At 40.0% G+C, this 24,134-nt stretch overlaps 2 protein-coding genes across 2 annotated transcripts; one reads left to right on the top strand and one right to left on the bottom strand.

The window, feature by feature from the left end:
- Window positions 1-26: 26 nt before the first annotated feature.
- On the top strand, window positions 27-3,828 carry LOC106888270 (histamine H3 receptor-like). The gene is made up of 3 exons (XM_014942375.1): window positions 27-241; window positions 321-487; window positions 2,761-3,828. The coding sequence occupies exons 1-3, from the start codon at window positions 112-114 to the stop codon at window positions 3,646-3,648; spliced, it is 1,185 nt and encodes a 394-aa protein (XP_014797861.1). The 5' UTR covers window positions 27-111; the 3' UTR covers window positions 3,649-3,828.
- A 2,362-nt stretch (window positions 3,829-6,190) lies between these two features.
- On the bottom strand, window positions 6,191-24,112 carry VPS35 (VPS35 retromer complex component). Its single transcript, XM_014942374.1, has 16 exons — window positions 24,014-24,112; window positions 23,147-23,243; window positions 22,692-22,815; window positions 21,111-21,293; window positions 20,578-20,791; window positions 19,726-19,809; window positions 19,182-19,291; window positions 16,109-16,205; window positions 15,828-15,976; window positions 15,100-15,307; window positions 14,430-14,585; window positions 12,371-12,493; window positions 11,232-11,411; window positions 9,171-9,410; window positions 8,341-8,484; window positions 6,191-7,095 (listed from the first exon to the last, which is right to left on the bottom strand). The coding sequence occupies exons 1-16, from the start codon at window positions 24,026-24,028 to the stop codon at window positions 6,916-6,918; spliced, it is 2,304 nt and encodes a 767-aa protein (XP_014797860.1). The 5' UTR covers window positions 24,029-24,112; the 3' UTR covers window positions 6,191-6,915.
- Between the last annotated feature and the right edge of the window lie 22 nt (window positions 24,113-24,134).

Genomic DNA, 24,134 nt, shown 5'->3' on the forward strand with positions numbered 1-24,134 from the left:
CCGTGGCTCAACCAGTCCGGCAGCCCGCGGGCGGCGGGTAACGCCTGTGCGGCGGACGGGCAGCGCGGCGGACCCTTCGCCGCCGCCACAGCCGCGCTGCTGGCGGCGCTGATGGGGCTGCTGGTGCTGGCCACGGTGTTGGGCAATGCCCTGGTCATTCTGGCGTTCGTGGTGGACCGGAGCCTCCGCACGCAGGGCAACTTCTTCTTCCTCAACCTGGCCATCGCCGACCTCCTGGTGGGTGAGTTGCGGGGCGCCGGGCGGGGCGGAGGGTCGCGGTCCGCGGGGCTGCGCCTGTCACCGCCGAACTCTGTCCGCAGGCGGCTTCTGCATCCCCCTCTACATCCCCTACGTGCTGACGGGCGAGTGGAGACTCGGCAGGGGCTTGTGTAAGCTGTGGCTGGTGGTGGACTACCTGGTGTGCACCGCCTCCGTCTTCAACATCGTCCTTATCAGCTTCGACAGGTTCATCTCTGTCACCAAAGCGGTAAGGGCCGGGCAGGCAGTCCTGGGGGTGGTCTGCGGGGGCTCCACGGCTGCCCTTTCAAGCAGGACCGCTTGCTTAGGTCACTCGGCTCCCAGCCCAGCTGCGCCTCACTCAAACACCACAGGTGACAAGGGCTATCCAAGCAGCTGCCCTCAGTCCTGGGAGCGTTTCTGAGAGCCATCAGCTTTAGCAGAAATAGCATTTGCTTGTCACTTTGACAGTGGAAGAGATACTCTGTTTCAGAAAACGGCATAGTTTGTATACACCACTGTGCTGCCTCTAAGTACACTTTGTTCTCTATGCTCTTATTTTCTCCCCAGAGATACTTTGGATAATGTTGAAAAGTATTACCCAGCTGAAACAGACCATCTCCCTCAGAACATGGATGTGCAAATTAAACGTCCAAGCCAGCGTAGCTGCATCCCAGCTGTAGCACAAGGCAGAGAGAGCTCTCCTTGCAAGGGGTGCCAACCTTTCAGGGAGAATGAGTGTATACAGCTGTGTATGGTTCAAAAGTGGCAGAATATAAATTAATATCTTTCAAAGGATGCAAATGCTATTTCCATGTTAACAGCCACAGAAATGGCTAGACCCTTGTCTCAGTGATGCAGCACAGTGGTTATCAGAAGAGAAGTAGACCAGACTTTCCAAAAAATCAAAACCTAACTTCATTTTCACCTAGATCATATAGCCTTTTGGATGGTGTCAATTTAGCTGTTAATAGGTTTCACTCTTACAAACACACTTATTGGTTATTCTTCAGCCCCCTGTTCTACCCACATTTCCTTAAATTGTTAATTTAGCTTCATTGCTCATTCTAAATCACACTAAGAAGAAACAATACTTTCTCAGGCTACAATATCACTTAAACAGTTTATATACAACTTAGTGTTTTACCACCTTCGTTTTCAAGAGGGAGAAATGAACAGATTAATTCTTAAAGCAGTCAACACTTACAATTCCTTTATTTTCTAGATTCTGAATTAGCCATGAATTTTGCTTTCAAAAACCAAACTCTCATGACTATACACATAGTATAAATATATAGACTGGATGGTTTCAGAAACAGAAAGGGAAACTGGTCATAATAAATGAAAAAAACTCAGCCACTGCAAAATACTTCACATTAATCCTCCATATAAAAATCCCTCCCCAAGCAAAAGTACAGAAGTTGCCTGTTGAGTTAGGGCAGCATAAGAACATATGAACAAGAATATATGAAGTTCTAAATTATTCTCTACCTCAATGAAAATGGTAATCTTCCTACAAGACTGCTCCTGAAATCATTAGTAGCTTTGTCAAGGATTGCAAAATCAGACCAGATTCAGGATTCCTCAGCTGTTGACTGGTGTTCTGCCAGAACAGCATTGGAGATCAAGATCCACAGGTTGGGACAGTAAGTGTAAACCCTCTATACAATTCAAGCTTGAGGACTTCGCATTCCAAAACCGTGTGGCAACTGCAGAGATGTTAAGATTGAATTCCAGTTCACTATATGAATATTGTCCAGTACACCAGGGAATTAGAATATCAAGAAGCAGAAGATCTTAAGATTCTGCTGAGTTCTACTGCTGATACAGTTTATTGACTCAGTATTACTAACATACATACTATTTTTTTGCACCTTAGACTGTGTTTTCTGAATAGGGGAAATTAGTTACTCCTCCTGTAAAGCACTTTGCAGACCACAACACTCCATCTATACATCTTAACTGCAGATTAGAGTTCTGCAAGTACTTCATAAAAGAACGGCATTAAGGATATAAAACAAAAATAAAAGCTGTCATCCATTATATTTTTGGTGTGATATTTGTATTAAGAAAATAAAAGGCTCGCTCTCTACAAACCAGAAATAAAAGTTTTATGAATTCAGATCCTTTTATGTATTTTAAATTAAATGATTTAACAGCTATAAATAAGCAAGTTCTGAAGGGCCATGTTTTTAGACATTCTGTGAACCAGTGTGACAGCTACTACAATTGAATACTACAATTCTAGGAATAACAGTGGTTATTTGCTTTGGAAAAGCCTTGGTTTTCTATCTTTTAAGACCCCATACACATTCTCAGAACGTATCCAATCACCTTGATAATGCTTGTTTGAACAGATATTTCAGAAATAGCTCTTCCGTGGTACCAGTAGGCTTGGTCTCACCCTCATCCCTAAACCAATGTATTATCATCCTTCACAAGTGACAGGGAGGGCTATATTCTAAAGGTAACTATGTAACTGCTTGAGATCCTAGTAATGTATGTGACTTTTCTCTTTCTCAGGTCAGTTACAGGGCTCAGAAAGGGATGACCAGAAATGCAATACTGAAGATGATCACTGTATGGATTGCTGCTTTTCTTCTCTATGGTCCAGCTATTCTCAGCTGGGAGTACATTGCCCAAAAGAGCATCCTCCCTGAAGGAGAATGCCATGCAGAATTCTTCTACAACTGGTATTTCCTAATGATTGCCTCTACTATTGAATTCTTTACACCTTTCATCACTGTTACATACTTTAACTTAAGTATTTACCTCAACATCAGGAAACGCACATCCCTCAGAAATGAAAACCTATTACCTGGTCAAGAGGACTGTGAAATGAGTTTCCAGGGGAAAAAAAGGGAACATGCTATATTTTTTGTAAAACCTGCTAACAGACACAAACATGAGAAGAAGAGAGCAAGCAGCCTTTCTCCCCCCAAAAAGGCTTCAAGGCTCAGCCTAAATAAGCTTGACAATCAGTCATTAAATTTGAATGTCAATCAAGACCTTCCACCACTTCAGGTAGAAGTCGAGACCAAGCCTCACAGGAATTGTTTCTACAAAGCTACGGAAAGTGTATGCAACACCACCAGCAGAGTGGACATTGCTAACACTATGGCAAATAGGTTCAGACTTTCCCGTGATAAAAGAGTAGCAAAGTCTTTAGCAATTATTGTCTGTGTGTTTGGTTTGTGTTGGGCTCCATATACACTTTTGATGATCATCAGAGCAGCCTGCCATGGGCACTGTGTGCAGTATTCTCTTTATGAGACTTCATTTTGGCTTCTGTGGGTGAACTCAGCCATTAACCCAGTTCTATACCCACTGTGTCACATGAGCTTTAGGAAAGCCTTTATAAAACTACTGTGTCCAGGAAAAGCCAAAATTCATCCTCATATTTTTATGTGAAAAAAAGGTGTGAAGGCTGACAAACAGTATATCTTGCTTTCAGTGGGAACATGAACTGCCTAATATTCACATGCAAGTATTAAATGCAATGTGCACTGGGTAGTTTATGGAATACTGATAAGTAGGTACAAGTGTAGATATTTATGAATGTATAGAAATACAGTCATCCATGTAGCTGGACAAATCACAGCAATGAAAAGAAAGGTTATTTCTCAATGCTTTTTCAGAAATGATGCCAGCAGTATATTTTCTGGTAATGGTGCACTAGCAATAAAGTGCTGAAAATGGAATACTGCATTGATAGCCAATAATTAGAGTTCAGGCTCTCACTTTTAATACCTGTAAATACTGCTGGTAAGGCATTTCATAAATTGTTAATCATGGACCTGTTATATTTTACCCCCAGTCCCACTCTTAAGATGCCAAGGGTCTCAGCTGTTAAGTGTAGTATGCTTTTTTCCCCTCCCTTAGTGGCAAGCCAGAAAAGATCATGAGCAATGCAAAAAACCCCTAAATACTGGTATCCAGGGAAAGCATAGGACAAGAGGCACCAGAATTAACAGGTTACCAGAAAAGCTGGGCAATTGTAGCAGGTAAAAGAGCCATTATTTGAATGGGAAAGGTGATTGAGAAATAAGAGAATAGAATTTTTATTAGAACTAAGTTCAGGGATAAGACTATAAAAAGGTCTGAACTTTGTGATAGAAGACAGGAGAATTGGGAGTTTATACACTGAAGGAGTTTTACCATGAGTTTCCTCTCAGCTATAACTTCCTGCACCGTGGTAGGATCCTGCATGGGCAGGAGTCTACTTAAGTCAACCTTCTACTCCTTACAGGACTGACAGGTATTACTCTTGGATCTTTTGCTGTAAGTACAGAGTAAGTATAATTAGTCCGAGATCCACAACAGACAGATTCTGCTATAGACAGAGCTTTAGGTAAACCTCCCTCGGAGTAAATTTTTTTTTTTTTAAACATTTACGGTTAAGACTTTTACTAGTTCTCAAAGGAAAAAATGTTGGGTTTTGCCTATCCTACCCATTGGATCTTTCCATTCATCAAGTCAATAATGGTCAAAAAAAAGTATTACTTGGAAAAAATCTCCAAATGCTTCAAGTCATGCATCATGCATAGCATGACCCAAAAAAACATGTTAAAATTTACTACCTTGCTATTGGCCATGGGTGTGAAAAACAAGAATGTAAACACTTATATACTGTTTTTGTCGTTCTGCCTCTGCCACAAGAGAAGCTCACACAACTAGATATTGTGCTTTGACTAGATTTCTCCCACAAGAGGTATCAATTTGAACATCAGTAGTGATAAAATTTGTTTTCACTGTCATAAGCATTTTCTACATAGCTTAACACTTTCCTTTGCTGACAGGAATAATAGCTATTGAACAGCTGTAGTTGTCCAATTGCCACAGCCAAAATGCATGTTAGCAGTTGATCTTACAGTTTACAGACAGTATTTTGAAATTATTTACTTTGTAAAATCTGAATAAAAGTAATTAAGAATTGTGGAAGAGTCATAACTTTGTAGCCTTAGAAGCAGTACATGGGAAAACACTAGCTTCAACATTTGGGTAACTGCAGTTGAAACTGCAAAACTATCATTCAAAGACAATTCCTAAGTTACAAGGGCTGACCTTAAGGATTAAACAACATGGTTAGCAAGTACTGTAAACTCGAGGGGCATCTCTCTGCTACATGAATATATCTACATGAACATGATAATCATGTTCTGCTACGGATGTTTTTAACAAAACAATCAGTTTAACATTTGTCTTAAGAGGAAGAGCATCAGCACATACAGAGCAACACTAAGAGTTCTGAATAACATTAATTGTACCACTAGACAAGTAAAGCCGTTAGGTTCTCTCCCCGTTCCTCCCCCCCACGCCAGACTTCTACATCAGTAGATCAATGATTTAATTGTTATCTACTCCATAATTACATTTCCCAAGATCATATTTGCCTTTCAGAAAAAGGGTAGCAGTAGACACTCCCACCAAGGTCTCATTCACTATCCAATCAAGCCAGGACAATTTTTGCAACAGTGGTCACCTCAAGGACTAAGGAAGTTCAATCAGTTAGCTTTAGAACATTACATTCAGTTAAGGTAAAACAGACATTTCAAACCTTTCAGCAACTGGCATTAACCTACAGACTAGAGCAGTCTTCACAGGAGTTGCCATTGACAATTGCTCTACTGCTCAGTCTCCTACAGCTTTGTCATTTAATTGCCACTCATCTCTTTAGCACAGACCTAGAATCCTGTAGGATTCTCCACTGTGCTCTCGTGTCATAAAACCATTCTGAAACATGAATGCACATTGTCGCAGCAACATTTGGAAAAATACTGGGTTTGAATGATAAACTTCTACGTTAGAAACGCTAGCAGCCTCCCAGCTTGTCCAGGTTAACTCTGCCTTGTTTTTTCTGTCCCTACAAAACAGAAGTTCTTTAGCTTTTAACAGAAAGGTTCAACATTAGCACTGGGTTCAAGGGCGGGCTCTGAAGAGACATGAAACAACAGGTGTTAATAGCAACTTTATTGTTTCACTGGTGCAAAATCATGATACTGAATAAACTTGTGTAATGCATTTTCCCCTAAATTTACAGTAATGAAGGTTATACATATCTATATAGACTGCAATTTCTCTATTTTTATACTATTTGGAACAAAATTATCTTGATAAATATGCCCTGTGCACAGTACTGGCCCTCACTGAATGTCACAGAGCCTTAATATGCAAAATATAACTTCTGTTTTTGAACATGGTACTTTAAAACTCTCCAAACATGCATTAATATATTCTAGTTTTTTAGGGAAAAATATTACACTTAGTCTTAACTGGCATTAAAAGAAAAGCACAAGCAGAATCTGACATACAATAATCCCAAAAATCTGATGCTCTGTAAAGATCAGACACAATTTCAGATGACACTCGCCGCCAGTTTAGAACTCTAGTGCTACAGAAGCAACAGTGAACAGACAGAACAGAAAACAGAACTGGAAGAGCCCTACCATGTCACATGGATTCCAAAGAAAGCTTCAGCCATGCTAACTGATGAAACCTGTAGTTGCTGGTCCAACCTTTCAAATTTGTTAGAGTATTCAACACAATTGTTTGAAGTGTCAGACTGAACACATGAATGTTAACTTGACATTTCTGAAAGGCACAACCTATGAATCTATCTTTAAAAAAAACAAACATACGGTATGTAAGTGAAAAGAAATAAGTACAGTGTGTATCTTCCTAAAGAACAAGACCTTCATAAATTGGCCCCTCAGATTCCGGTGATTCCCTCCTCAGACGCAAGTGTTCCAGTGTGTTGTGAAAGTGTTTGTTAATTTGTTCTGTTTCTTCAGTAGACTCAAGGTTTGGGAGATCTTCTCTTATCTTCTGTATAAGCTGATTCAAAACCTGAATTGTCACCTAAAGGAGGAACGGAATAGAAGTCATCAACAAGCCCTCTCTATAAATGCACAGACATCAGTTTTAACAGACATGTCTTTAAACTGTTGGCATTTGGACAGTCCTTAGAAATCCTGGTAAGGCTGTACAAAGACAAACTGTTGGAGACCGCCTTCTCTTGCTCCTTGTAGGATTACTTTGATTTCAGAGTTTTGTGGAAGATCCCCTCATCCCAGCAAATGTGAAGAACTGAAATCATTAACCTGATAGCTTTGTAACTTTTACCACAGCATTTCTCTCCAGTTCATTCAACACAAATTTTAAAAGCTTTAAACAAATAAAGCGCATAATCAGATTGTCCATGCACTCTAACATAATCCGTTTCTTCTGGAAGTCAGTCAGGATGGCAATATCAGATTTGTAGTTTTTCTCAGTAATCAAGTCATTACCTAGGAAAGTAGAGCTGCTGTGCTGCCAAGCCCAGCACTACGCAGAACACCACAGGACAACACGCGCTGCAGACCACCGCTGTGTCCAGAGAGTGTTCTTAGATCTGCCAAGTGCTTGAAATTCAAAGTTTTATTGTCATCTCCATTAGATACAGTATCTTTTATACTAGATCGCTACTATAGTGGGATGCCAGTTCAGTTGCTGGCAAGTCAGCAAATCCCTAAAATCTCTTTAGACATTCTCTCAGGGCTACAGGGTATTCTTTTAACATCTGCTCTCAATCAAATGATGACATCAGATGGGATGTGGATCTCTTCTTGACCAAGCAGCTTTTCCAAACTAGTAGATAACTAGTAAATTTAACCAGTGGAAAACGTATGAGTCAGATGTTAGATGCAGAATTTAAGCTAGTCCATGAGATGCCATATCTATTTCTTGAAATTAAAGCTTCTACCAACCATTTGTGGTGCACTCAGTGACCTTGACCAGCTGTAAGAATTTTCTTTCCCTTATGCACATATTAAGTTAGGTACCTCTAACGTTAGGATCTTACTACTTTCTTATCTAAATATCCTAGTCAGTTTTGATCTAGTAAATATTTCAGGTATCCAAGTCTCACAATATTTAAGTTTTATCTCCAATTTTACTAGCATATCAAGAATTGACTACTCTGTTGTTACCACCAGAACTTGCGCCTCTCCTGAGATGCTACAGAGCAAGCTGAAGAGATATGATTTGGTGCATAAGCGTGACTGGAGAGATTAAAGAAATGTTCTTTAAAACAAGATGCAATAGAGAGAACACATTTCCACTCACCGCCTCGTTTTCCTTTTCATAAAAATAGATATATCTATTCAGAATTTCTATGAAAAGTTGGACTTGCAGAGAAGGGTCCATGCACTGGTTTGCTATCTTCAAAGCCTTCTTTAGGCATTCCATCACTCTTTTTCCTCCATGAAGCTAGAAGGGAAAAAACCAAGAGTTATAAGAAATAAAAGAACCTTAGGGATCTCTAGCATCTCTTTCCTCAGCACACGTAGAGCATTACCTGGGGGTCTACCACAGAAACACAGAACCACACAAACTGTGCAGAATAAGCTGCCGTTGAAAGCTTACCTTTCCTGACTGCTACCAATTTTATAGGTTTCCTGTTAAATCAGGCAATAACACAAACAATTGTTGAAAGCCTTTAATTATGAGATTAATGAACTCAGTATGTGCACTAAGGCACACTTTGAGAAACAGTTTTCAAACATTGCTCTTCATCATTACAACAGTTTGTGTGACAAGCCCTGAAGAACATAGAAGTTTTACCTTTCACTTCAAATTCAAGAGACAAGTTGTTGAAATTTAGCAGTTCAGATGCAAACACATGCAAAGTGCCAACTGTTCTTTGAGAGCCACTCTTAAGCTAGTTGACACTCAAAAGCTTATGTGGTACTTAAAACTTAAACTTGAGTTTTCTCCACTTTTGTATTTATGCAGATGACACTGCAGTGAGATTTAGAAGCTTCATATATTAGAATACACTCCAACCAAATCTACACCATCAAGTGATATATCCACTTTGAGAAGTGCCTTCAGAAGAAAGGCAGAACTACGTTCCTGAGGCAGGATGTGTTACGCTGCTGCTGCTTTACTCTTACCTCCTCTCCATTCTTGTCAGTATTTCGGCCAGACCAGAACAGATGGGCACAAGTGCTCACAGCCCGGCATTGGTCTGGCTTCTTAAGGAGCTTAGAGGCTGCCAGAGCACACTGAGTCCTCAAAGGCTCATGGTTCTCCTCACTGAAGCACTTCATCCTCTCAAAAGTCCCAATTATCAAGGTGATTGCAGCCAGCTGTGCTTTTGAATCACTGATTTCATCTTCATATAGAGAGAAGGCCTAGTCAAGAGAGAAGGCAAGACTTTTAATTGCTGCTTTAGAACACATCAGAAAAAAAACCAAACTACACCTGCTAATGACATGGTAGGAAAGTGTCCAGGTGGGGGTACTGGTGGATGAAAAGCTGGACATGAGCTGACAATGTGTGCTCACATATCCTGGGCTGCATCAAGTGAGGTCAGCAGGTCAAGGGAGGTGATTCTGCCCCTCTACTCCACTGGTGAGACCCCACCTCGAGCACTGCATCCAGCTCTGGGGCATCCTACATAACACAGCCATAGACCTGTTGGAGGGGGTCCAAAGGAGGGCCACAAAAATTATCAGAGGGTTGGAGCGCCTCTCCTATGAGGACAGGCTGGGATAGCTGGGGTTGTTCATCCTGGAGAAAAGGCAGCTCCAGGGAGACCTTACTGCGGCCTTTCAGTACCTAAAGAGGTGCCTACAGGAAAGATGGGAACAAACTTTTTAGCAGGGCTTGTTACAATAGGGCAAAGGGTAATGGCTCTAAACTAAATGGGAGTAGATTAAGACTAGATATAAGGAAGACTTTTTTATTTTTTACGAGGGTGGTGAAACACTGGCCCAGGATGCCCAGAGAGGTGGTAGATGCCCCATCCCTGGAAACATTCAAGGTCAGGTTGGACAGGGCTCTGAGCAACATCATCTAGTTGAAGATATCCTGGCTTGTTGCAGGGGGGTTTGGACAAGATGACCTTTAAAGGTGCTTTCCAACCCAAACTATTCTATGATTCTATGATTTACATTTGTTAAAAACTTGAGGCAGGAAAAAAGATCCTTCACTGAGAGTGTCAAAATCAACTTTAATCTACAGACTAGAAATAAGTCTTGCACTTCCTTAAGTGGTCATAGTAAATAAATGTGACCCTACATACAATCTGAAGACTGATTTTTTCCTCATTTCAAGCATCTTTTCAAATAAGGAACTTCAAGAGCAGAAACAGTCCATGAAAAGGGCTTTGTTTTTTGAGATGTGTACAAAACAGTACATGCAGAAGTTGAGCAGTAGGTCAGTGACCACAGAGAAGGCAAGAAAAGTGCTTGCATTGCTGCTACAAGGATGAAGAGCCTTGAGAGAACACTTAAGACTAAAAATCTTGAACCATATCTCTAACAGAAGGTACCTAATTGTCATGCTCGTGTCATCTTCAGACTTGTGCTATAGTGACAACAGACTGAGGTTATCAGCGACTCAGTTTAAGAACATGCATTAGTAGCATTATTAGAGGAAAGATTAGGACAAAGCTTGCAATGTAGATAACAAATACCTTGGTTCTTTATCTGCTTGGGAGGATGAGAAGGCTTTTGCAACAAGTAAGGCTTGAGACCAAGTTACAGGTTTAAGTGGATTTTCAGAGTAGTTTATAACAGGTTTCAATACAAGGATTTTAATTAGCAAAGCCCAGCATGGCAGCTGTGAACACTGCAAATTTTAAATACTTCCAGAGTGCTTGTGGTCAGGGCAATGCCAGCTACCCAGCAGGAGCTGGGAGACAGTCTTAGAAGCAGTGAAAGAGCATTTTATGTCGAGAAAGCTACACTCCTCAAGTGAACCAACTATACAAGTAGGAGGCAGCGTTGCAACATACCACATGTTGTCAGACTGAGTACTCAAATCAGTAGCAATGCAGCTTAATTCCACAGCAGCCTGGGAAGCAAGAATGAAGATGAGGAGTTTCTACCTAGTAGCATTAGCTGTCAATTGTTTCAGATGTTTGAATCACACTGGATGGTTCAATGTTCAAGAAACCTACCCAAGCCAAATTTAGTAGCAGAGAACAGTGACTATAATTGAACACTCACCTGGGACATGAATTCATAGGCCACAGTTTCATGATTTTCAAAGCCAATCTCTCCTGCAGCCAGTGCTCCTTGTAGGAAGAGCCGGAGAGGCAGCTCCGCCAGTTCGGCTTTGATCAGAGCACTGATGGTTTGATGAGCAAACGAGAAGATCTTCTGGCACTTCTTTTCCCATTTATCATCCTGTAGAAGTGAAACTAGTTAAAGGTTGAACAAGACCATTGCTATAAGGAAAAGAGACTCTAAATTGTAATAAGACCTGTTAAGTGCTCTGTTAAGTCTGGTTTTTTCTGCCTGCCACTCCAGCCACTCATTTACTGAGTAGTAGCGAGTGCCCTAGCAGTATTGTGGACCTCTGTGGGTCTTCACAAAGTATTTCTTCCATTTACAGAGATGTCACACCCATTTTTCCTACCAGTTCCTAGAAACGTTCCTCAGAAGTCTACACTGATCTGCAGTTACCACAGCTATGCTTAGAATATAAATGAACAAAAGCCTAATTAGTTAAGTGAAGAAAAATGCCATTCAGTCGTTCACTGGAGCATGTCAGAAGTACAAGAGAGTTTTGAAACATTCTCTTTGAAAACTGTTTTAGCAAACAGCATTTTAACTCATTTCCCCACAGTATAGGAGAATACATATTTAAGCGAACCCTCTGAAGCAAGAAGCATGAAAGGGCCAAAACAGATCAGCGATGGTTTCAGCGTGCACTCTTGCAGCTATGTGTAAGTTAACCTGCAAAGAAGCCCTTGTTTTTAGAATCTTTAAAATAGCATAGCTACAGATGAAGTTGATGAATTTCAATATTCAGACTTAAGTGAGTTTCATGCCATCATTTGCAGTGTCATAGTTCTCCAGTCTTCATGTAAAATACACATAATCAGTCACCTTCATGAATAAACACAACTAGCCAATTTCTACTTCACCATTCCTCAAGTGGAGGTAATTTAATATGAATTGATAAAAATCCTCCTAAAAATAGAAAGCATTCACACCTCAAGTGAAAATCTGTCTTGAACAAAAAAAGCCTAGCATTCTGTATCAAGTCATAGCATACTGTAGCCAGAAAAAAAAATATGCATTTTTATACACTTGCTTCTTTTTGGCTTTCTAAAAAGTTACTTAGAGGTTGGTAAACTTACCACTTTGGAGTTCTCTTTGTAGCGAAAAGCAAGCTGGTACGCAGCAAAAACCAAGGGGGGCAGTGTAAAACGAATACGCTGGTTCCCACCTGCACCAAAGTGTTTCCGGGCAGTGTTCAGGATCTGAAACAGGAGCAAGTAAGTAAGGAAGCAAGCTTAACAATTCTTAAAAGAGGTATGTTATTTCCATCTATAACTTAATCTGAACTCTGTGAAACAAGAGCACCAGGAAGACAGACATGGTGTTAGCATCAGATAAATCACAGTATTTTGGGGGAGACTACATAAAAGTTGCTTTACTTAAATTAAATTTGTGCAGTATCCATAGCTTTTTTGATGTGGTATCTGCCTAAGCTTTTCCTACAGCTGCTTAATAAGTGTTAGGCAACATTTGCTGTACTATGTGAACAGCAGATACAGTTTGGATCGTGCAGCAATATGGACATTGCCTGAGCTTGTGTTTGATAATGGCATCAGATTCATTCTGTCCTCAACTCAATGAAAGCTACAAAAATGCCTACTCTTTCTTACAGTAGCCTGTAAGAAAGTAAAAGAAAGAGGCAAGTTTCATGAAACTAAACACATAAGTCACTAAGGCATGTCATACTCAGACAAAGACTATAGTGCCACGTTCTGGTAGTCACATCTGCAGCTTTTGCCACTTTTTTCCTGGCTTTAGATTTTTCATTATGCCTATTAATGACAGTGTCTTTTTTATTGTCTTTTTCAGTTTGGTTTTTTTTTTTACTACAATCTGCACATACCTATCACCCTTGTTCTAAATCTGCAGAAACGGAGTAAGGAGCTCTACTTGCTTAACTTGTTAACTTCTTCCCTTCCCCTTATTTTGGGATTATTTCTATTTATAGATATAGTTAGCCATATTCTCATAACCAAAAGTCTCGGGAATAGCAAGAACTCCAGGTATCAGAAAATAAATTAATCTATTCCAAGCAATCTAAACATTACATTTGTTGCTTTTAATAACCTGACTCCCTTTCAAAGGGGACAAAACGCAGACATGCCGTATTTTGCACTAAAACTTCTGAAACCAAGTTTCAGAAAATTACTACTAGAGATCAGAGTTAAAAAGTGGTTTTTGATTAAGTCCCATCACCACTTTGAAACAAGCACTAGAAGAAAGCTCAGTGTCTAACTCTATGTACACTTTTAGATTACAAACAGAATTTGTGTAAATAATACAAGTAGAAATTTGCCATCATTCATTATACACTTTATCAGCCACTTTGGCTTGTAATGCACTAAGGTGTTTGAATTTGCATTTCAGATCTCTTCCATACAGAATGCATAATTAAAAATGACAGACTATCAAAGAGCTGTCAAAATCCCAGCATCAGATTTTTTTTCCTACTGCTCCTGTAATTTAAGAACATCTGATACAAGGATCCTTGATGCTCATCAAGCAGCTATTAAGCATTTTTACCAAAAGGTATTAAATAGTTCACAGAATTCTATCCACAAGGTATTTTGACAAGTCCTATGATGGCATTTACAGGTGGTCACTCTGATGAAAGCTAAACATTGCTAGATGAGAAAGAGGACCACCTCATACTCAGCAGCTTTGCAAAAACAGACCAGCTATGCAAAGTCTTTTGGAGTGAAAATACATCAATTCCCTTTGTGCCAGCATCCCTTTGAGGGAAGCTTTGTTCTCTATTAACAAAAAAAAAAGTAGTTATCTTTCCTTTCCCTATATGATTATGGTACTCGCTAGCTGCAATTAACCCACAGGTTCTTGAAATGAATGAGGACCTGGCTATTACATTGGTCTATTCTGTTTATGTGGTATGACATTGCTGCAACTTAAAGAGTTCAAAACAGAGGCAGCCAATTATATTTCAGGCACACCAACTGTATCTTCCCAGCTCAGTCCTAACTCAGCCTGGGCTCTGACCAGAGATGTCATACGTAATGTTTTGTACTGAGTTTATAGTGCCAGAGCAGAGATGCCCCAGCTACACTGAACCCTTGTACAGTAAATAATGCATGAACTGACAGTTCAGGGAGCACAAACATTCAGAAGCACCAATCTCCATACCAGATACTGTTGGTCAGGGTCATCTGAACGCAGAAGATGAATAAATCTTCCCACAAGGCTCTGCTCATCAGCAAAGTCCTCAGGGTCAGGATCTTCAGCAGGCTGATCCGGCTGATCCTGGATCAGCGTCGATACCAAATTCATGATAGCATCAACCTGTAAAAGGCAACATAAGCTCTGTTTAGACCAGAGCTGTCTATGAGCATAAGTTGACAGCAACTGAAAACACCTTTACAGCTGTTTGTTGTGCTGACAAAGCATGAGGGACATCTATTAGTTGGTGATGCTTTAGGACAAATTTGCCTTACTCCACAAAGAAGGGTGCCTCTTAGCAGAAGTGGGACAGCACAGCAGTACAGAAGAAATTCAGATTCCAAAAGTACTATCCAGTCTTCTCTAAGTAACAGGCCTAGTTTTAAGGGGATTCAGGGTCTTTGTTCAAACGTAACAGAAGCAGTCTCTAAGATAAGGTTAAGTAAAATGTGCAAAGACAAAATACTTAAGAACATGGGTGAAAGAATTATTAAATGGGATAAAGCCTGTGCTAATCATATGGGGAAGTGGGGGCATGCAAGTGGGGAAAAAAAGACTTCCTGCACGAAGTCACTTAATATGTTCAAACAGCAGTTTAGATACCTAGAATTTCCACTTAAGTTAACTTATGTCATACCTGTTCTTGGGACACAATTTCTGTGTTATAATCCAATACATTGCTAAGCACGTAACAACTCATGCTCTTCCTGGATTCGTAATCAAAGTATTCAAAGAGTGGGTGGAAATGCTTTAATTTCAGAACTGTCAGGATATTGTTGTAAGTATCAACGGGTATTTTCAAAAGTCTAGTCAGCTCCTTTGAAACAGCACTGCTTGTTGCAATACTAAAAGAAAATATATGCAAAGACACAATTAGTCAATAGTTAACACACGTAGACAGATTTAAAGTTCGCCTCAATACCAATCCTGATGTAATCACAACATCACAACATCTAAGGACCTTGCTGCTGGGAGATAGATCAAAACAAGTCATATCTTGCTCTTCAGGATGTAGAGTGGAAACAGCACATTTTGAGTTGCTGGTAGCAGAAGCAGAGACTGTGGCTGCAAATTCAGCAAGAGAACTCTAGAGTGCTGGTAAGGAATGAATAGATAATGACTACACACAGCTTGACATACACATTGTGCAGCTGTACAGCTATGCAGTAGGATTTATGGACCAGTGAGCAAGTCCTGGTTAGTCAGTAGTTTATCACGATCCTCCATAGCTTGGCCCAAAAGCAGTAATCTTACACATCCAAAGCACGTGTCTCTGCTACCTTGCCAAATGTGGTGAAATGCACAAGTCAAGATTTCAGAGCATCAATGGCCATTCCACAGAAAATCCAAGAGACATATACTTACTGTTCCAGATTAAGTTTATTGAATATTTCCACAGTTGTCTCCAACACCTTATCAACATAGTCAACACGGTCCGGGTAACACTTCATAGCCAAGTTAATGAGAGAAACTTGCAAAGATACCACATCCTCTGAGGGCATGTCCTGGCGAGACTGAAATTTAAGACAGCACCAAGTTGATAAAAAAAAGCACATAACTTTGCAAAAAAAAAAAAAAAAAAAAAAAAAAACCCCAAAAAACAAAAAACAACCCCAAAAAACTGCATGCAGGAGCACCCAGCATACCTGTATAACAGTAGCAACCTGCTGTGAAAAGATATCAAACAGTTTGATATCTGCTGGGATACCAGGTCCATCTTCACGATGTGCAAACAAAGCTAACCTGATAACAGATAAAAGGAAAGCAGTATGGTCAGCATAGTTTTTCCACTCCTCAGATACAGATCAGAAAGAGACATTGGGAGAAAAAAAATCAAGTCCTTTGAGTGCATTCACAAGCTATCACAAGCAAAAAAAAAGAAATCAATAGAAAACAGAACCCTTAAAAGCAAGTGAGCCTGGTAAATATCTGTCCTGCAAAAGAGTGCTAATAGAGATGGCAAGATGAAGAAAGAACAAGAAGGGTGTTTCATAATCCATATTCTTCACCCAGCAGCAAGTGTTGTGATCTATCCAGCAGAGAAAAAGGTACAGGGTGGGCTGATGGAAGAGCAAATATCTTGCATCTATTCAGTGATATCATTGAAGTTAGACATTCAGTAGCATTCTCTGCAAAACATTCTCCAGACAAAAACACAGAAGAAATATACTGACTTTACTATCCTTTGTCTCCAAACTAAGACAGACCAGCATGTTTGGGACTTGCACTGTTTGTGAAGAGCAAAACACAAATCAAGTTTGAAGTGGAAAAGAATAGGTTTTCTGAGAGAAAAAAAAAAAAAAAAACAAAGCAAGAGATTGCTATCCAGATGTTGTAGAGCTATCTCTATCTGTAACAAGAGAAAGTCATGCCAACCACCATTTCTGCAGAAATCAGATACAAGATAAACAGAATTGCTACAGGAAGGCTAGCACTTTAACAAAGCTGCAGCTTAAAAAGCTCAGCATTGCTATCTTTGCTTTCTAATTTGTTAAGGGATTATTCTATTGTGAATTAGAGAAAGACCTACAAAAATATTCAGGAAAAGGCACCCGATTAAATTTTTTTAAGTTAGTTCTTACAGGGTTTCTAAACTTTGATTCTGAAGGAACTTTGGGTCCGAAACAGAGGCAGGTATGAAAATGCTGAGGTGCCAAAAAACTTCACTGCCAGGAAAAACAGACACTGAACTACCCTTATATTTCATTAGGGTGGTAACAAACAGACTTTCTAAAGCCAGGGACGATCACTGCCTTTTCTCAAAGGGACAAGGCAGCTTTTCTTGGCAACAGCTCAGAGGGCAAGGCCAGCATGCTACAAAGTATGATCATGTTGCAGACAGATGGCAGCATAATTAAAAGCTATGAATGTTTTAGTAACTCAAGAAAGATCCCAAAGCAGCAAGGCTATTTGCAGAAACCTTCCCTTTACAGGAAAGCCCCATAGGAATAGGGACTAAAGCTTCACAAGCTTCCTCAGCAGTTGCTGGTGTTCAGTTTCAATATCCCATGCCAGCTGAAATGAAGACGAAAAATGCAACAGGCATTACCCGCATGGGACAGATTTGTGTCTTAGCCACACCACACTGAAATGCACAGCAATTGCTCCTAACAACTCCAACCCAAACACAAGAGCAACATCTTCCCTAAATTCATGGATTCCAAGAACCAATCCCCTCATTCTCCAACGCTTGCAGTAACATTACAGTCAAAAGCACAAGTGGCCGTATCACAAAGCAGACAATTAGCACACCACCAGCCAAGTGAGAAGGCTCAGGAAGACACTACTAGTGGCCCAACAAAACACAGTAAGTCTACAAGGGCAGCAAGTTCACTGCTAGTCAGTTGCTTACTGCTGTTTGTAACAGTAAGAATAGAAACCTTACTGTGAAGGTAATACCAAAGCTGTTTAAGTCCTCTAAGCAGACATGACACCAAAAATTAATGAAGGAAAGCCTTCTTGCAACAATTACATTGCTCTACACTAATGTAAGAACCCAGCAAGAGATCCTGTGACCTCTGCTGAAATAGTCTCAGAAATTAGATTATGGGCAATGCTTCTTGGGGTTTTGGGGTTTTTATGTAGGTTTCTTTTGGGATGGTTTCTTGTTGGTTTTGTTTTGGTTTTTTTTAAAGCTAACAAAATTATGAAAAATCTCAGCCAAAGTTACAGGAAATCAATGAATCCCTGTGAACATCTCTGGATGAAGGCAGAACTGCTTCCCTGCAACACTGCAAGATAGCCCAATAAGACCGAAGTCCTGAACAAATAGATCTGATGTAACCTGGAGCAAACAAACTGCAGATTTGTTAAGTAAAAAGTTTAAGATGCTAAGTTATACCAGTCACGCGTAATATACATGCCTCTTCTCCAGGCATTAGACAAGATGAATAGAGCTGGGCAACCCTACTCCCTCACAGCTGAATGCCAGTGGGACTCAAGATCCCCACAGTAACTGAAGTCCATATATTGGTACCTGGACCAGGTATGCTTGTGTGTAAATGCAAGGACAAGGCTTTTTTTGAGGCTTCAAAAGCCATGTAAGTGCACTTCCTCTCTGCACTAAAAGTACACATATTCACTTATAACCCATGTTCTTTTAAAGATACAAATCAACACACCAGTTCCAATTTCACCCCCATATTTGAATTCAGTGCAAGCAACTTTAACCAGTACCTCCACAGGAAAAACACGCTTTTGGGAGAACAGGCAGGAAACTAATGGTAAACTAAAAATTAAGGTGGTAGTTCCATTTCCTACTAGCCCTTTTCTGAAGAGATATATGTTATGTTCTTTGATCAAAATTGCAAGGTAAAGTATCCTTGACACATAATGAGCCTCTAGGATCTTCCAAGTTTTCAAGAAGTACCTATGACCGATACAGTCAAAGCATATGGTTGTCTGAACTGCTGCCACTTTAGTTCAGAAACATGAAATCAGTCGATGCTGAATGGGTTGTTTCCTGTCTTAATCCATTTACAAGTTTCAATCAGTCCTTAAAGCTGTTTTCATTGGAAAGCTGTAAAAGCAGAGTCCAGAGAGCAGAAGCTATAGAAATAATACTCTTCATAGCCTTAATTACAGCTGATAGAAAGACACAGAAATAAAGAAGTTAAAGCATATCAAAATTGGAAGCTTTCAAATGCTAGAATAATGATCATCTGCTTGTGCACAACACAAACTTAATTTTGAGCCAATTCCACCCCCTTGGTCACTCACCTGTCAATTAAAGCAATAATTATATTTTTCACATTCACATTTTGGTGCAGCTCAGCACAGGCTCTGAGAAATGGGTTCAGGGTTTGGAGGTGAAATTCATCTGGGAAAACCTGAAGTTTTAGATCAACAGTTATCAAGTTATAAACTGAATTCGCCCATCGTTACACAGCAGCACAATGCAACAGAGTCATTCTAAAGCAGATAGTCACACAGTTCCCCAAGCTGACCTTGGCTGGGTAAAAGCATGAAGCAAAAGATACAAGACAAAGGGGTAACTTGAGGCCCAGCTATCTATTCTAATTCATGCTGCAGGCAACACTGCTCAGATGCTTACAAGCCTCTGCAACAGAAGGAGCATAAAATGTATTAATCTCCACTCTGCCCATCTGGGAAAAAATAGTATGTGACAAGCCACTATGTAAGAATCACAGTGATGAAGTTTTCCAGTTCATGAGGAAGAGGTGGAAGTAGGATGGATCTGACTAAAGTATAGGAGCAAATGTCCCTGTGTCCCATCATTGCAACTGAATTTAAGCAAGCTCACCTGTATGATGCACTCCATGAGGTACTCCTGAGCTAAAGCATCTCTACAGTTTACAACTTGCTCCAATATTCCAGGCAGAACAATCTGGAATAGGGAAAAAAAAAAGTCTTGCAGTGATTTTACAATTACTTTCTAAGTCTATATTCATACCTATGCATTTAATCCAAGCAAAGCAGTTTTCTAACATTTCTCAGCTTATTCTTCCCATAAAAGCTTTCTGATAAGAAGTTCCAGTTTTCAGCAGTCCCATCCTTGAGGGGAAAAAAGAAAAATCTACGCTCTCAGACATCTGTCCCTTTGGTACATAATAAATCAAAGCTTACAGATTGCATAAAGTCAGTGCTACTAGCTTTGCTGGCACATACCACTACTCAGGGTTTCAGCAGTACTGCTCAAAATCGTTTTCAGCAGCTCTATAGAAGAATTTACAAGGGACAGACTTCTAAATAATATAATTGCTTGACTGTCATTTCGTGCAATAACAGTTCTCTTGAATGCTTTGAGAAGCATAGCTTCATTTAACTCATGAAATCTGTCACAGAATGCTGAATGTGTACACATCCCTTAAACCAACTCATTATTCTCTAATTAAAATTTGAATTGGGAAAAAAAGTTTTAAGACTTGTCGACATTACAGACAAGCTTATAGGAAAATTGCATGAGTTATGCCCTTAGTCCCACAACACATTATTCAGCTTCATTAGCATTCAGAACTTCTCCTCAGGTGAAGAGCTCTAGACCCACCAGGATGACTGAGCTTTCAGAATAGCTGTAACACTTTAAGCTGCACCTCAACCGAACCGGTTGCATTTGGAAGAAGCAGTAGTCAGAAAGGTTGGAGAGACATCCCACCTGCTTGTATCGCTCCACATTAACACCTTCCAACTGACTGAGGCGAACCAGGTTTGTTCCTACCAGGATTCTCAGTTCCTGCCTCTCTCGCTCCCTTTTCTCTCTGTCCCGACTATGGCCCTGGTGTTGCATTCGCACCCAAAGTTTGTTCATCTCAGCAAAGTTCAGCAGCACAAAATCCATTGAATCACTGATGTCTCCAGTGGTTTCTTCACTGCAATTGAGAACAGATTAGGAACAGGAAAAGCTTGTCAGAGGTATTCATCCTTCCATCCACTTGCGAACATCCAATTTTTAGGAAGGCAGGAGGGTGGGGAAGTGTGTGGTGGGGTATTTGGGTTCGTAAGAAAGGTTCACATCCTCACTTGTGAGAAACCTTAGTTCTGAAAGGGAGTTCTTAATGGACAAACACCTGTAATTTATAGAGTACAAACGTATCTACTTCTCTCAAACCTGAAGAAAGCAATATAGAAAACTCCAGTATGTTCTGTTAAAAACAGTATTTTTTTAAAGTTATAGCCCATCTTTCTTACTCTGCTTGCTCGCCTTCATCTGGCAAGATATTCCTGGTACACTGCAGGAGATAGTTCCTAAGAAAGAGGCCTCTAAGAGGATGTTGTACTCCACGGCACATCTCCACCAGGTCTTTCAAAATATCTTTCCTGGACTGTGGAAATGACTTGACATAGACAACACCTACTGTTATCAGGAGATACCTGCAAAAGGCACAGAATCAAACAATAAATTGTAAAGTAACAATATCACACTTAAAAGCAACAACTCCTTTCTTCCATCCTAGCAGTATTACCAAAGCACAGAAAGCAATAAAATATCTTCTAGGTCTCATAATTTTGGATACTTAGTCAGCTTTCAACTCTCTACTCTCCTCTGCTATAGAGCACAGCACGTCTGAAGAGCCAGTTGACCTCATTACAATGCTTTATACATTGAATGTGTAAATGCTCAGCGTGCACAGAGTTCTGAAAGCTCCCAGTGCTTGTCTATACTTCCAGCACCCCACTAAGCTGGAAAACAGCTCCGGTACATATAGATAAGTAATCTATTATGGTGAAGCAGTTAAAAGTCTCTTTCATACTGTAGTCTAACAAGACAGGTGTTATGCTCTTCAGAAATCCCCAGGCCTGTACTTATTCCTTCAAGCATCTCTAAGTTAAGCAACAGATGGAAGGAACGTGCAAGATGCAAAGGACTTATGCTCCAGTACAACTGGACTCCTTTTCAGCTTAAGGGAACAAACACATAATGCTCAGAACCTTCACCTTTGAGGCCACAACCCTCTCTGCACACTTCTCTGCCTCATGCACAGATAGCACCAGAAGTGTTCATCAAGGAGAATCAGAGTCTACATCAAGCAGAAAGACAACTCAGCTATGCAGAGGGGTAAAGACATTGTGGCAGTCATTAGCCAAACCCCAGAAGCTGCATGAGGATGCCCCTGGTGTTTCCAAAGCCTCTTCCTGGCATGAGCATAAGGTCAGGAATTAAGAACTACAGCACCAAGCAAAATCTGAGTGCTAAGTGTGAATACCTAGATCTACTCCAGCTCAACGGTCACATATTTTAAGATAAGCCTTCCACTTATCTTCTCCAGCATGCTAACACATAGCAATAAAGCATATTCAGAAACACAAAACTTTTACAAACTAAGATACATAAATGTTCAGCTTCCTTCTCACACTTCTTACTCTTCAAAGAGCTACATGCTTATGAAGCATCTACTGTGTGTGAGGATCTAAACCTAGATCCTTGGGTAATGGAAAAAGTTAATGATTGTCAAAGTCAATCTCACTGATCAGAATATGGTACCCAACACATTGGCAGGAGGAACTGATCTTCTGCAGCTGCACTCTTGGCCTAAATCTCAGAAGTCTCATAGCAATCCACTCTCAAGATATGCAGAAATACTATTCACCTTTACAAACTGAATTCTTGTTGTCAAGCAAGAATGCAGAGTCAATCATTATCTGAGCCCTGAGTCTGTCCACTATATTCCCCGTCCCCCCCACAAAAAAACCCCAACCAAAACCAAACACTAACAACCTCCCCCCCAAAAAACCCCAACCAAAACCAAACACTAACATATACACACTTACAGTCTTGGAATAATATTTCCAGCATACTGTACTAGCTCATAAAGGTCTGCCACTTTCCTTCCTTTGGCAAATTCATCTGTCAGGTAGACTTCCAAGTAGTGCAGTTCATCAGAAATTGCCATATCTTTTTGTCTAGTTAAGGATTCCAAGCCAGAATGTCAACAACAGATTAACATAGTAATTTGCTCATTCACACTAAGGAGGAAAGGTGCTGTACCAAATACAGTCATGCCTAATTAGGTAGAACTTCTGAAACACTAATTACGATTGGAATAAATACACAGTGAGCACATAACTGTATATTCTCCCACAACAGATCCAGATCACTAAATACTGAGGGTGAAAGTGCTACTAAAAATCCAAGACCGAGGAGACGCCATTGTACCAAAAAAAGCAGATGAACATTTCATTCCAAATTCAGCATTTCAAGCATTTGTTTCCTCTTCAAAGGATACAGAGCTCGTAATAGCTCTTTGGAGATAACATAGAAGTCCGCAGCTCACCAAGCATGTTGGAAGCATGTTTCAGAGCATCCATGAGCTTGTTTTTGTCCTTTAAAAGAAGAGAGAACAATCTGTAAGAAATAATACTAGGCAATTGTAGTATTTTTCTAAAATACTTTAGCTTTTAGCTAAAGCTAAAAAAAGCTTTTTTTTTTAGCTTTTTAGCTAAGCTACACTTTCAGCTTTTTTAAAAGCGTACAAAGATTAAGTAAACATGAGGAAAGCAATAACTGTGATTAAATCAATGTTATTGATTTATTATTATTGATTATTTAGTATGTAGCTTGTACTACGTTGCCCATCCTAATTTCAAGATAAAGACCTCTGCACAACGCTAGCCAATGGTGTTTTCCAGTCACAGAAGAATTCATGCATTAGTCTACAATTAATCACTACAAAAATTATCCTGTGCAGCAGGTAATTATTAGCCTCACCATCTGTGGTTCATGCCAGTGTGTTGAACATAAACAAGAAGAGTTTCTTATATAGTTCCATATAAAATGATTTTAGGCAATTATCTTCTGATATCAAATGGCAGGCTTATTCTCAGTTTAGCTTACTTAAATGCAAGCACATAAATTATAAAGGTCTACCTTTATAATTTATCTTGTCAAATATTGAAGCAAAATCAGGAAGACATATTCAATGAATACTCAAGGCTCACTCTCATTGAGTAGCCACCCTCATTTATTTGCAAAGCCTCTGCCAGAAAGATACATAAAGGGTTAATTCCTCGCATCACTAGAGATGAGTATTGATTTACTGCTTTACTCCTTGCAGACAAGAAGCTTCATTGCATTTTAGAAGTCACGTTCTCACCAAGCATCTCTTCATCTGGAAAGACTGCACCTTCACAGCCTGAATGGCTTCATCCAGGAGTTTTTCCTGCTCATCCTGAGGAGATTGCTGTGTTGTTGGCTGGAAGAAAACAACAGAATGC

The sequence above is a fragment of the Calidris pugnax genome, unplaced genomic scaffold (genome assembly GCF_001431845.1).
Source record: "Calidris pugnax isolate Ruff unplaced genomic scaffold, ASM143184v1 scaffold28, whole genome shotgun sequence".
Taxonomy (NCBI): domain Eukaryota; kingdom Metazoa; phylum Chordata; class Aves; order Charadriiformes; family Scolopacidae; genus Calidris; species Calidris pugnax.